At 38.1% G+C, this 14,545-nt stretch overlaps 1 protein-coding gene across 3 annotated transcripts in view; it reads right to left on the reverse strand.

Moving 5' to 3' along the window:
* Positions 1-14,545, reverse strand: part of ptprfa (protein tyrosine phosphatase receptor type Fa) — a 364,603-nt gene that overhangs the window by 130,974 nt on the left and 219,084 nt on the right. For all 3 annotated transcript variants that reach the window (XM_063064557.1, XM_063064555.1, XM_063064556.1), the window contains exons 8-11: positions 12,091-12,672; positions 9,695-9,828; positions 8,324-8,468; positions 788-1,093 (exon numbers count right to left, since the gene is read on the reverse strand). In XM_063064557.1, coding sequence (XP_062920627.1) covers positions 788-1,093; positions 8,324-8,468; positions 9,695-9,828; positions 12,091-12,672 — 1,167 coding nt within the window. The remainder of the gene's footprint in view (positions 1-787; positions 1,094-8,323; positions 8,469-9,694; positions 9,829-12,090; positions 12,673-14,545) is intronic.

Below are 14,545 nucleotides of genomic sequence, written 5' to 3' on the forward strand. Positions count from 1 at the left end.
GCAATCTCTATAAAGTCCGGATTGAACTTGGGTCACTGGAGCTGTGAAACAGCAGCACTTTGTGAGGTAAACTTCATTCAGACAAATAAAAGATAAAAGATCTATATAGTGATTCACTATTTTAAGACAGACTGAAGATAATTGGGGCAATTCTCCTGTTATCAAAGCCCAATGATTAGACTGTTATGAACTGAGATTGACTTTATGCACTATTCATGACTCTTTTTAAAAAAAAAGCAAGTTACCTTTATTAAAGGAAGCTACTTGTGTTTCTCCTAGTCTTTAAACAGATATTTACTAATTGAAGTAATTATGCATAGGGCAATTGCTGTGAGCCTAGACATATAGTCTGCTCCATCTTAATGGATGTCACAGTGTTATTAATCGATAATTCATACACAAATATTTCTTGAATAATTGAACTGTACAATTTCTTTTGGAGTACCTCTTTGCTAATAGATTTGTTAATATTTACAGAAAATAATTTGGAATAAATCTTGCGTATCAACATTTATTGTGGACTGCTGTTACTCTTGTTTTTAGCTTCATGAAAAAAAGGCACACATCATCTTATTTCTCAAGAACAGCCTGAATACAACATCAATCCATTTTGACTGTGAAGTTTTATACATTTAAATTAAAATGCACAATTACAGAAATTATCCCAATTTCTATCTAAATTTCCCTTTCTTCATTAAATGCTGTGTGGGCTTAACTATCTTTGAAAATTTGGTGAAAGATGTACTACAATGTTAAATATATTTACATTTATTTTTGAACAACCTACCATCCTCTTCTGTGCGGATAATCACAGGTGTACTCTTCGGACCTGGACCAACGTTCGTATGAGCCATAACCCACACCTGATATTCGGTCCACTTCTCCAGACCCTCAACTAGCGAGCTGGTTGCGTCTGCCTCAATGTTGTCCAAAACATGCTTCTTGTTGTCCTCACTATCCACAGCCTGATATATAATGGAGTATTTGGTAATGACTCCATTACGACTGTTTGCTGGTGGTGGACGCCAACTTACCCGAATGCTGGAGGAGCTGATTGCAACACCGTGAACATCTTGAGGTGGGGCAGAGGGGGCTAGTGAATAAATGGAGGGGGTGAAAAGTAATAAATAAAATAAAATGGTAAAAGACTAAACAGAAAATGTATACTAAAATTAAAAATACATGCAGAGAACAAGCAAATTAACATCAAAGCTCTTTTCAAACAGATATGAATATTCTATTTGCATTCAATCATGCAAAAATATGGTAAAACAACAGAATGGTGGGGTAAATAATACAGAAAATAAATATTGGACAATCATGCAAGTACCTATCTGAAAGTGTACAAAATGTACTTTAAATTACATTGTTACAACTAAAATAGCAGCATTTGATACACTTACTGAAAAGATCTTGTACTGTCTGCATGTGTACAACACTAACAGATAAGCATCTCCAATGTGACATCCTGGCTAGTGAATAGTAGGACAATTTTAAAGTGGATCCATATAGGAGGCATCATGCTGCAGCTAAGCTTGCATATTTAGAGCTATCACATACCCATGTATGAGCAGAGCATGTGAGAAATACAAGTTATTCCACTGAATCGGTAAACTATTAATACTTAAAAAGCGAAAAACAGTCGCTAGAAATTTAAGACTTTTCCTGCTGTGTGTGAGTTGAAAGGAAAACTTGCAGATTGTGGTATTATCATGTGACTGGTGGCCTTGTCATTTCAGACAATACAGCTTGCTTGATTGAGAGGTTCAGCCAGAGAAACTTTGCTGGTATTGTAATATAGGTTGCAGTAGGCAATGAACACAGCCACAGCACAAGACCACATGAATAATGTGTTGCATCTATCCATGAATTACAAACAACCTCAGCAGCAGTAAAACTCCAACTCTCTCTGGATGCAACCTTATGAAGGATGGGCTGATTTTCTATTAGCTAATGTTACAATGATCTACAACAACAGGTGCTCAACACACCAGCTTAGCTCTCAAAACATCTTCTTTTAGTCTGTCAGTTAAAACTCATCCTTTTAGTTAAGATTTACTCTTCCCTTCCAGATATTTGGCTTGTTCCTGGTTTCATTATTTATTGAAACAAGCGCAATCAATTATTGCAAATGCTCCTAGTTCTTTAAGCCCAAATGTACAGTAACTAAAGGAAAAGAAATTTTTTCCCATGAGAATCCAAAACAGGAGAGAGAGATCCAGAATTACCCAGTTTTGGCAAAATTGCTGGACTAACTGGAAAAAAAGAAAAGGGGATGATGTAGCATTATACAAATGTCACTCCACTCTTCAAGAGGGAGAGAAGCAGAATAATGGAAATTATAGATAGACCAGTTAGTCTGACCTCCGGTTGGGAAGATCATTAGAGTCAATTGTTAAGGATGTAGTTTTAGGATACTTGGCAGCACATGATAAAATAGGCTGTAGTCAGCATGGTTTCCTCAAGGGAAAATCTTGCCTGACAGATCTGTTGGAATTCTTTGAAGAAGTAACAAGCAGGATAGACAAAGGAGAATTGGTTGATATTGTGTACTTGGTTTTTAAAAAGCCTTTGACAAGGTGCCACACATGAGGCTGCAGAACAAGCTACAAGCCAATGGCATTACAGGAACAATTCTAGCATGGGTAAAGCAGTGGCTGATTGGAAGGAGGCAAAGAGTGGAAATAAATGGAGCCATTTTTCTGGTTGGCTGCTGTTGACTAGCAGTATTCCACAGGGGGTCTGCGTTGGGACCAATTCTTTTGATGTTATATGTTAATGATTTGGATGATTGACTTGATAGCTTTGTTGCAAAGTTTGCAGACGATATGAAGATAAGTGGAGGGGCAGGTAGTTTTGAGGAAGTAGAGAGACTACAGAAGGACAGAGACAGATTAGGAGAATGGGCAAAGAAGTGGCAGGTGGAATACAGTGCCAGGAAGTGTACGGTCATGGACTTGGGGAGAAAAATGAAAGGGCCGATCATTTTCTAAATGGAAAGAACATACACAAAATCTGAGGCACAAAGGGATTTGGGAGTCTTTCTGTCAGGTTGAGGCTATGGTGAGGAAGGCAAATGTGATGTTAGCATTCATTTCTTGAGGACTAGAATATAAACGCAATGATGTAACGGAAAGCACTGGTGAGGCCTCACTTGGAGTACTGCGTAAAGTTTTGGCCCCCTTATGTTAGAATGGATGTGCTAAAACTGGTGAAGGTTCAAAAGAAGTTCATAAAAATGTCCTGACGAAGGGTCTCGGCCTGAAACGTCGACTGCACCTCTTCCTACAGATGCTGCTTGGCCTGCTGCATTCACCAGCAACTTTGATGTATGTTGCTTGAATTTCCAGCATCTGCAGAATTCCTGTTGTTTTCATAAAAATTAAACGGCTTGTCATGTGAAGAGCGTTTGATGGCTCTGGGCCTGTATTCACTGGAATTTAGAAGAATGAAGGGTGACCTAATTGCAACCTATTGAGTGGCGAAAAACCTTAGTAGAGTGGATGTGGAGAGGATGTTTCTTATGATGGGAGTGTTTAAGACCAGATGACACATCCTCAAAATAGAGGGGTGTCCTTTTAGAATGGAGATGAGGAGAATTTGTTCAGCCAGAAAGTGGTGAATCTGTGGAATCCATTGCCACAGGCAGCTGTGGAGGCCAAGTCTTAATGTATATTTAAGGCAGAGGTTGATAGATTCTTGATTGGTCAGGGAATGAAGACATAGAGGCTAAAGACAGGAAACTGGGGATGAGGGGGAAAATGACTCAGCCATGATGAAATGGCAGAGTAGACTCAAGGGGTCAAGATGGCCGAATTCTGCTCCTATATCTTATGGTCTTATACTTTTATTCCACAATTCTATTAAACTCATGTTTACATGCTATCATATCAAATTTTCAGGTCAATGATCTTGAGGTTAAGAATTATATAAATTAATTTTTATATGATAACAGGGGAACATGAGTTTAATAGATTTGCAGAATAAAAGCAGATATTGACTATGATCATAATATCTAATTGATATAAAAAAATTGTTTGAGATTTGCAAGAGGTGGAAGGATAGTATAGGGTGATGACAATATGGAATTGAGTTACAATCGGATCAATCATGACTAAATGACTTCCTAATTTGCACATTTGTATGTCCATTTCCGATCAATATTGGATCACTGGACGATGATGCTAGTGAGATAGTAACTGGGGGACAAAGAAATGGCAGATGAACTTAATAAGTACTTTGCATCAGTCTTCACTGTGGAAGACACTAGCAGTGTGCCAGAAGTCTATGAGTGTCAGGGAGCAGAAGAGAGTGCCATTGCTATTACAAAGGAAAAAGTGCTAGGCAAACTCAGAAGGTCTTAAGGTGGATAAGTCACCTGGACCAGATGGACTACATGCCAGAATCCTGAGAGAGGATGCTGAAGAGATAACAGATGAATTGGTCATGATCTTTCAAGAATCACTTGACTCTGGCATGGTCCCGGAGGACTCAAAAATTTCAGATGTCACTTCACTCTAAGGAAGGAAGGAATGCAAAAGAAAAGAGATTATAAGCCAGTTAGCCTAACCTTATAGGTTGGGAAAATGATGGAGTCTAATATTAAGGATGAGGTTTCAGGGTACTCAGGGTACTTGGAGACTATTGATAAAATTAGTCGTCAGTATTGTTTCTGTAAAGGGAACTCTTGCCTGATGAATCTGTTAAATTCTTCGAGGAAGTAACAAGCAGGGTAGACAAAGGAGAGGCAGTGGATGTCATTTACTTGGATTTTCAGGGGCGTTTGATAAGGTGCCATCATGAGGCTGCTTAACAAGATAAAATCCTATCGCATTACAGGAAAGATACTGGCATAGATAAAGGAATGGCTGACAGGCAGGATTTAGATAATGGATTTGATGGCTTTTTGGCAAAGTTTGCACATGATAGAAAGATAGGTGGGAGGGGTAGGTGGTGCTGAGGAAGCAATGTGATTGCAGCAGGACTTAAATTGGAAGAATGGGTGAAAAAGTGACAAATGGAATACAGTGTTGGGAAATGTGTGATCATGTATTTTGGTAAAGTGTAGACTATTATCTAAATGGGGAGAAAATTCACACATCAGAGTTGCAGAAGGACTCCTCATGCTAGACTCTCAAAAGGTTAATTTAGTGGTTGAACCTATGGTAAAGAAGGTAAATGCAATGTTGTTATTTATTTTAAGGGGAATAGAATACAAAAGCAAGGAGATAATGCTGAGCCTTTATAAGACACGAGTCAGGCCACACTTGGAGTATTGTCAACAGTTTTGGGCCCCATATCTCAGAAAAGACGTGTTGTCATTGGAGAGAGTCCAGAGGAGGTTTGCAAGAATGATTCCAGGAATGAAGGGATTAACATATGAGGAGCGTTTGGCCTGTACCCACTGGAATTTAGAAGAATGCGTGGGGATCTCAACGAAACCCACCGAGTGTTGAAAGAAGTAGATAATGTGGATGTGGAGAGGATGTTTCCCATGGTGGATGTATTTAGAACTGGAGGGCACAGCTTCAAAATTGAGGGGCTATTTTTAGAACAGAGGTAAAGAGGAATTTTTTTTTTTAGCCAAAGAGTAGTGAATTTGTGGAATGCTCTGCCACAGACTGTGGTGGAGGCCAAGTCCATGGGTGTATTTAAAGCAGAGGTTAATAGTTTCCCGATTGGTCAGGCCATCAAAGGATATGGCGAGAAGGCAGGTGTATGGGGTTGATTGGGATCTGGAGTCAGCCATGATGGAATGGCGGAACAGTCTTGATGGGTTGAATGGCCTAAATCTGTACCTATGTCTTATGGAATCAGAATCAGATTTAATATCACCAGCAATTGTCATTAAATTCATTAACTTTGCTGCAGCAGTACAATGAAATACAGGATAAATAAATACAGAGAAAAAAACATAATTACTGTAAGCATATATATATATATATTTTTTAAACAGTTAAAATAAGTGTGCAAAAAAACATTAAAAATAAAGTAGTGAGGTAATGTTCATGGGTTCAATGTCTATTTAGAAGTTGGATGGCAGAGAAGCTACAACCTGTATCCACTCCATTTTGCCTGCTGACAACAGGTCAACAGCAAATGTAGTTTCCCTGGTTCCTCACTCTGCTCCAAACCATATGGAACTCGTAACTCAGAATGCTGCTCATTGACTGTAGCTCAGCATTCTGCACAATTATCCCATCACACCTCATCAGGACCTGGGCCTCTGTACCTCCCCCCGTAACTGGATAGTCAACTATCTCTTTGTCAGACCTCAGTCAGAGGGGATTGGTGAAAACATCTCCTCACTGAGCATAATCACTGGTGTACTTCAGGGCTGCGTGCTCAGCCCCTTGCTCTGCGCCCTATGCACACGACCTTGGCTAACCAACTCCAATATCAACTTCAGATTCACCACCAATACTACTGTTGTTCGACGAACGATAGGTGGCAATGAGTCACCTGCAAGGGCTAGGCAGGTCACCAGGATGAGTCATGCCACAAAAACAACCTTTTGCTCAACTTCAGTGAATCTAGAACTGATTGCTGACTTCTGTAAGGTGAAGAAGAACATGCACCAGTCTACAACGTGGGATCGGTGGTGGAGTCAGTGACTTTAAATTCCTAAATGTTAACATATCAAGTAAAGGAGATGGAGCTAGCACATAGATGTAATCATAAGAAACGTTTACCAGCATCTTTACTTTCTTTGGAGGTTCAGGTTATCATCGAACACTAAGAAATTTCTACACAGGTATTGTTGAAGATATCGTGACTAGTTGTATCATGGCCTGGTATGGCAGTTTCAATGTACAGAAACATATGAAGCTGCAGAGAGTGGTAGACTCTGCCCAATACATCACAGGGGGCACCGCTCAGAAAAGGCAATATCTATCAAGAAAGATCCCACCAGCTGGGCCATGTCACCTTTTTGCAGCTACCATCAAACAGGAGGTACAGAAGCCTGAAGACCTGTATCACGAGGTTCAATAAAAGTTATTTTCCTTCAAACATCTGGTTCTTGAATCAACTTGCAAAACCCTAATCCTGAGTCTATCACCACCTTGTTAGTGCTGTGTTTTCTTTTAAAATTGTGTATAATTTATGAATAATTTATGTTTTTCTTGTGAATGTTGCTTATATGATCCTATATGCCTGAGGCTGCTAAAAGTAAAATTTTTATTGCACCTGTACATGCATATGAAAATGAACTCAACTTCTGCATTTCAGCTGTTGAACCTTCTTAAGTGCTAGCTGTGGCTCAGATTTCTCTCTAAGTTGTGGGTTTAAGTCCTATTCCAGATATGAGAACAAAATATTCTAGATCAGTGCTCCAAAATTTGGAGGAAATGTTACACAAAGGCCTGGTCTGGTATATCAATTGAAAATTAAAAATTGTAAAAGAGCAGAGTTCACCAGCAGTGTTTTGGCCAATATCCCTCAACCAACATAAGTGAAATTGATGACTTGGACTTTATCATATTTTTGCTTTTGAAAACTTGTGCAGTAACTGGCTGTTGTATTTTTCATTCTCATTTCATCATTGGCTGTTAAGCATTTTGGAGCAACTTAAAATCATGAAAGGCACATTATAAAATCATAAAAATATTTTGCAAACTACAAAATGCACTCATCTATGGAGAAGCAGCATTTTAATGAAGCTTATTATTCATTGTTTTTGAACTAAGAAAGATAGTTGCTTATTCTTTAAAACTAATGTGCAGCTAAGGCAATCATTTTTCATGTTCTTTGCTGTATTTCTTCTACACAAAAACATTATTAACAAAAAACAAGATGGAAATGTCACATAAAAATGTACATAATCTGTAAATCCAAGCAATGTTTTGCAGAAATTACTTGTTTCACTGTCTTCTATATCCATACTCCTAATGTTTATATTGTAGCTACAGCTTACTGTCAAGGCAGATAAGCTTTTCCAAAATTGTTAGATTACTTTGAAAGCCAAACTCACATGATTGTTCACAATAAAACCAGCTGGTTTGGAATGCATCTTACTTAACAAATGAGTTTTAGAATGAATAAACATGTTATACAAAGCACTGAACTTGTTTTCAAAGGGATATGTTTCTATTGCAATGAAGTAGTTATCTACATCAATCAGATTTTTCATAATTATTGCGATAAAATTGATATACATTAATTAAGTTCTATTTATGGACTATTCTACAGAACGAAGGGTGCAATTCAGTTGAATAAACAAACACAGCTACACCATCAGCTAAACTTGTCTACCATTTTGACCATGTTGCCTACATTTCTATTAACAATAGGCACAGATAAAAACAGAGAAGTTAAAACTTACTGGATTGCATAGTCTTTGCAGAAATTATTTGTGTGAATGCTCCTAAACCATGCTCTGAGCGAGCTGCTAAACGGAAGTAGTAGGTTTTATCTGGCTTCAGTCCTTCCACAGTGTATGAAGATTTAGGGTCAAAGATTACATGTTCCTGTAAGGAAAATTCAGTGAGTCTTGAAAACATTAACTGTTCTTCTCTGTATTTTTCTTTGAACACTACCTGTGTTGCACACTGCAAAGTATACGGCACAAGTAACAATTCGAGCTACATTAGATGTACAGAATGAGAAGAATTTACATAATACAACAATTTATATTGTTATTTACATAAACTACATGGCACCAGATTTAAATTCCTTAATCTTGGAAAATAAATAAATAAATAAACAACAAATCTAATGCAAGAGAAGTATGTAGTTATAAGGATCTATAAAAGATTAAAAGATAAAAGATCAGTATCAAAACAACGTGAATTGTGTCGTTTGTGTCAAATCAAATCAGTGATAATGTGCTGAGTAGCCTGCAAATATTGTCACGCTTTTTGCCCACAACATACTATGCTTACTAGTACATCTTTAGAATGTCGGAGGAAACCAGAGCACCCCAAGGAAACCCATGTGGTCATATGGAGAATGTACAATTCTTTACAATAGCAGTGAGAATTGAATCCCAACTGGGAACTGCTGGCGCTGCAGAGCAATGCACCAACTTTTATGCTACCACACTGTCCTAATTTCATATAGTTATTTACACAGTACAGGACCTGATACCTGCTATTCTAATTGCTTTGTTCTGCACTGTTAACTCTAAAACGTAAAATCTACTAAAAACAGTTTTGAAGTTCAAATGCACATCCATTAAACTTGCTTTGGTTGACACATCAATACTCCACTTCCCAGTTATTTTAGTCTTTTAACTGTTTTCACTTCTTAACAACCCCTTAAAAAAACATTTCGAAGTTTCTCACTACCAATTTATAACTTCATGACTGCAGGACCATTTAAGATAAAGAAATGTTTGTTGTTTTCCAAACATTTTCAAACTTTAGTGATGTGAGCTTACAAAAAAAAACTATGTCATAGTCCTGCCCCTGTTTCATTTGCATTTACAAGGTCAAATCCCAGTCTCCATTGAAGTATATAATTGGGTGCCAATATGCAAGGCACAATTTGTTTTATCATGCACAGAGAAACATATAGTTCTAACACTAATCCAAAGCCCCCTACATTGGCATACATTGCTTTCATTAAACTTCCATCTCTAATCTACACTGGAATTGCTAGTAAAGCCATAATCATTCAAGCCTTTGCCACTGACCAACTCTGAGAACATCTTCCTTTCTATTTTCAGCCCCAAGAGATGTGGACACCATCATACCTCTTTGCCATCAACCTCCTCAGAATACACCAGTTCATATTTGAGTATTTTCTCTTGTTGACGCAACATCCAGGAGAGCACAATGCTGGTATCAGACTCTGCCTCAGCTTGGAACTCAGCAGGCTGAGCAGGAACTGTAGAAGAATGACATTCAAAGCAAAGGGAACAATTAACATTCAACCCAAGTATATTCCTTTTAGACATACAACTTTACATGTTAATTTTCTTGAATTTACCATTTAGTTAGCATAAACTTCAAACAAACAGTCCTTTATTAAATTATTTCAATTACCTTATTTTACTAACTATTGTTTTCAATACAGGAACGTAGGCTGTGTTTGACTACTGTTATTATTTGAACATGGAAGAAAAATGTGCTGGCTCAAAGGCAATTAACTGAGCAGTTACTTGGGACAGTTGAGAGCTTGAAATCTTGTCTTCATCCACTAATTCCACTTTAGGACACTGGCACTGTGCTTTTGTACTCCTCATGAAATTCATGGAGCAGTGTAAACTAATCAAAATTTCCAGCTGTTAAGCTGAGAAATCTGCCCACTGAATCAGTGGCAGGATACCCTGGAACAAGTAGTGGGGTCCAGTTGAAGTTGGTGGGAAGAAACAACTGTCATACTTCAGTAAATAGACTTTCACACAGTACTCAACTATTTACATGTTTTTTATTGACGTTCACATTCAGTGTCAGTGACAGTTTTGACAGCAGCTTGGGTTCATGCTTTCCAACTGTAAAAGTCATTCTGGGAGTGCAGCCAGCCACCTATACAGGGTCTTGTTGATCCAGTAAAAGTTGACCACACTAATGTTGGTAGAAACAGACAGCTACCTATTTTCTTCACTGACACTATATGACCCAGGCAATGTTCTTTTGTTAGGATATCTGTAGCTATATATAAGCAATGAAAGCAGATATCTCCTCTGGTAGGTACAAAAATCACATTTTTAATGTTTAGCCATGCCAATCTGCACATACAGCTGCTACAAAGCATATTTTTTGTGCAATGCCCATGTTACTTCACCTTTAAACAAGATCTTCCATTTTTTTTTATTAGGTAACAAAACTTTCTGAACCATGTTAAGACTTGCCCAGGTGGGGGGGGGGGGAGGGAGGGGGAATATCATACATTGTTTTATCATGAAGAGAAGCATGTAACATGAATCAAGCCATAAATGCTAGAACAAATGTTTCAGCATAGACAGCAAATATTCGTAGACATTTTTGGTTTGGAAATTTCACAATGAAATTTAATCCTGTCCTCAAATAATAACTGAACATGACCTTCCAGTTGTCACTGGCTGGTAATAAGTAATGGGAATGTCTCCAAGTACATAATACAGAAGCCAATGGACATACCTGTACTAGGAAAAGTATTAACTTAATGACCATACATGAGATCATCTGCTTTACCTAGTCAGTAGCGCTCTTCTTTATGGGGAAAACACATGGCCTACCCCTGTAATTACAATATATGCATGATATGAAAAATAAAAACAATTTTGCCCAATATAAATCAGATGACCCCGGCTGGGTGGCAAAAATGAAAGTTATAGTTGCACTCAATATTACCTGTTGTGAAATACAAGTTTTCAGTTCACTGGTTGTGGATAACACTTAGTGCCCAACATTAATTATTCGTGAATTAAGTGGTTTACTAGCCATTTTAGCTGAAAAATAACCACCAACACTGTGGCTCCAGAGAGCAGCAGATTTCCTAATGAGAGACACTGATAAACTAGATGTTTTTTTAAAAATGACAATCTAGCAGTATCACAGTAATTGATGTCAGGTTTTAATCTCCAAATTTATTTAGTTAGTTGAGTTTAAATTCTCCATCTGTTGTAATGGGATTCAAAGTCATGTCTTGAAATCAATAATCCAAAGTCAATTGATTCTGGTTCAGTAGCTTAACCACAATGCAATTGCATCCTTGTAAGATCCTTGAAAATAAATTGAAAATGAGTCACCATTCTCTACAAAGGAAACTGCTTAGTCACTTAACTTTATGACAAGAATCTCAGCATTGCCCAGTAAAATCTTTTATCTAATCCGATAGTTGTAACAGCAAAATACACTAGACAATTTGCAGTAATTCAGATGTATCCTACTGGAGAGTTACAACTGGTGATTAGATGATTGAAACCAGTTGTCTTGAACTTGAATTCCATCAAAAATGGAAGGGATTTTTAAATCAACCTGTGCTTTGTGGAAAATTAAATTGTGTACGTGCGTGTGTGTGCATATGTAAATATATAAATAAAACAGGTTACTATCTATTAATGCTACCAAAACATTGCGGTCATGGAGATTAATTGTCATCTATGCACTTAGGTTGAAAGTGAAATTTTTAAATAGCCATTGGTGGAAAAATTACGCGACTTACCTCCTTGTTGGGTTTTAACTTGTATTATATCAGATAGTGGTCCATTCCCCATTGAGGTGAATGCCAGTACCTGGATGCTGTACGTGGTGCCTGTTGTTAAGCCACTGATGGTGGTTAGATGACTATCATCCAAGTTATGCTTGTTCCACATATTCAAGGGCAACTTGGGTTCAGTTGTATAGTAGACCCGATAACCCCGAATCTGTCCATTGGGCTCTTCTGGCTCCTTCCACTGGATTAACATGGTACTGGCACTGAGCATACGTGCCTGAACTTTCAAAGGTGGGCTTGATGGAGCCTGTTCACCTGTCCGGGTTTCAACTATTTCACTAGGAGGTCCTCTGCCAATATTGTTTACTGCAATAATTCGGAATTCATATTCTGAGTATGGGCTCAGACCCCCAATGCTATATCGTGTGGTGGCGACCCCATCCACCTCTTGGAAAGGTCCTGCAGAGGATTTTGGTTTATATTGAATCACGTAGAATGGTATCATTTCCATATTTCCTGATTCCCATGTCAGTGTAACACTGGTAGCCGTTGTCTCTGTAACACTTGCCATAGTTGGTGGCTTTGGTAAAGCTAGAATGCACAAACAGTTATATTTAGAAGTTACTTGAAGGTGCAAAATAAACATTTAGATGAGTGAAATAAATAAATGTCACTTTACTAACTCAACGTATGGCTAATTACATTTTAAAACTAAATCAGTATCACAATGTAAGAAATCAGAAAAGAAGTGTCTTGAATATGAACTATACCTTAAACTGTACTGAAATAATTGCCTGACAAATTACCACTAACTGTTATGTTTCATTATTTCCATGAGGCAGAGATACAGGCCTTTCAGCCCATCGTCTTTTCAGACCATTAAGGATCCATTTATACTATGCTTATTTTTACTTTCCTCTCATTCCCACTATCTCTTCCCAGATTCTGCCATTTCCTACATACTAGGGGTAATTTACAGAGGCCATTTAAGGAAGTGTTTAGGACATAGGAGAAAACTGGAGCATCCAAAGAAAACCTATGTGATTACAGGAAGAACATGCAAATTCCACAAAGATAGCAAAAAGAGGAAAAGATTGTTGCTCGAGCTTGAAAGGCAACAGCTCAACAAGGTGTGCCACAAGTTAAGTGCAAATTTACTAATTCCTCTTAGAAAGAAATCCATGCACTGTAAAATGGAACATAGAAACACACAGCACAGGAATAGGTGCTTCAGCCCACAATATTGTGCCAAACCAATCAGAAATCAAATAGCCAAATAAACTAATCTCTTCTGCTTTCACATTGTGCATATCCTTCCATTTTCTTCACATTCATGTGCCTATCTAAACATCTCTTAAAAAGTCCTTCATGTATCAGCCTTTACCACCATCCCAAGCAGTGCATTCCAGGCACCCACCACTCTGTGTACAAACTTGCCCCTCACATCCACTTTGAAATTACTTCCTCCCATCTTAAATGCTTGTCCTCTGGTATTAAACATTTCAACCCTAGTAAAAAGGCACTGGCTATATACTCTATCTATACCTCTCAAAATTGTCATAAACCTCTATCAGATCTCCCCTCATCTGCCACCACTCCAGAGAAAACACCCTATCCACTTGTTTAGCTACTTTCAGAGAGCTATGAACTTGGACTCCACCACCCACCTACATTTTCATCCAGGTCATTTATCACAAACAGCAGAGGTCCCAGTACAGATCCCTGCAGAACACCACTAATGACACATCTCCAGCTAGAATAAGTCCCTTCGACCACTACCCTCTCTCTTCTATGAAGAAGCCAGTTCTGAATCCGAATGGAAAGCTCACCATGGATCCCATGCATCCTAATCTCCTGGATGAACCTCCCATGAGGCATCTTGTCAAACACCTTACTAAAATTTATGTAGACAACATCTACAGCTCTACCACCCTCATCATCTCATCAAGAAACTGAATCAAGTTAGGAAGATACAACTTGGCCCATACAAAGCCACGCTGTCTCTCCCTAATTAGGCTATGGTTTCCAAATGCTCAGAAATCCCATCCCTAAGAATTCTCTTCAGTAACTTCCCTACCACTGATGTGAGACTCACTGCCTATAGTTTCCAGGATTACCCCGGTTCCTTTCTTGAACTAATGCTAGCAAGGAAGTTATTTTATCAAGTAGGAATAAACAAACAGCTGTGGCACATTTCACTTTTAGGCGAAGAAAAGCATAAACTAGAAAGGAAAAGTAGCACAATTCATGAAATAAGATGTACATCTAATTAGTGAAGGACCTCTTGTACGATACGATGGACTTTTGAGCTTAGTCTTCTGCACTGATCTTGCACTTTATCATTTACCTGCACTGTATTTTTTTCAGTTGCTTTTACATTATATTATGCACTGTTATTATTTTACCGTATTCTAGTTTAATATACTGGATTAGGGTTTGAACTGTGTGAATAGCATGCAAGGCA

The sequence above is a fragment of the Mobula hypostoma genome, chromosome 12, assembly GCF_963921235.1.
Source record: "Mobula hypostoma chromosome 12, sMobHyp1.1, whole genome shotgun sequence".
Taxonomy (NCBI): Eukaryota; Metazoa; Chordata; class Chondrichthyes; order Myliobatiformes; family Myliobatidae; genus Mobula; species Mobula hypostoma.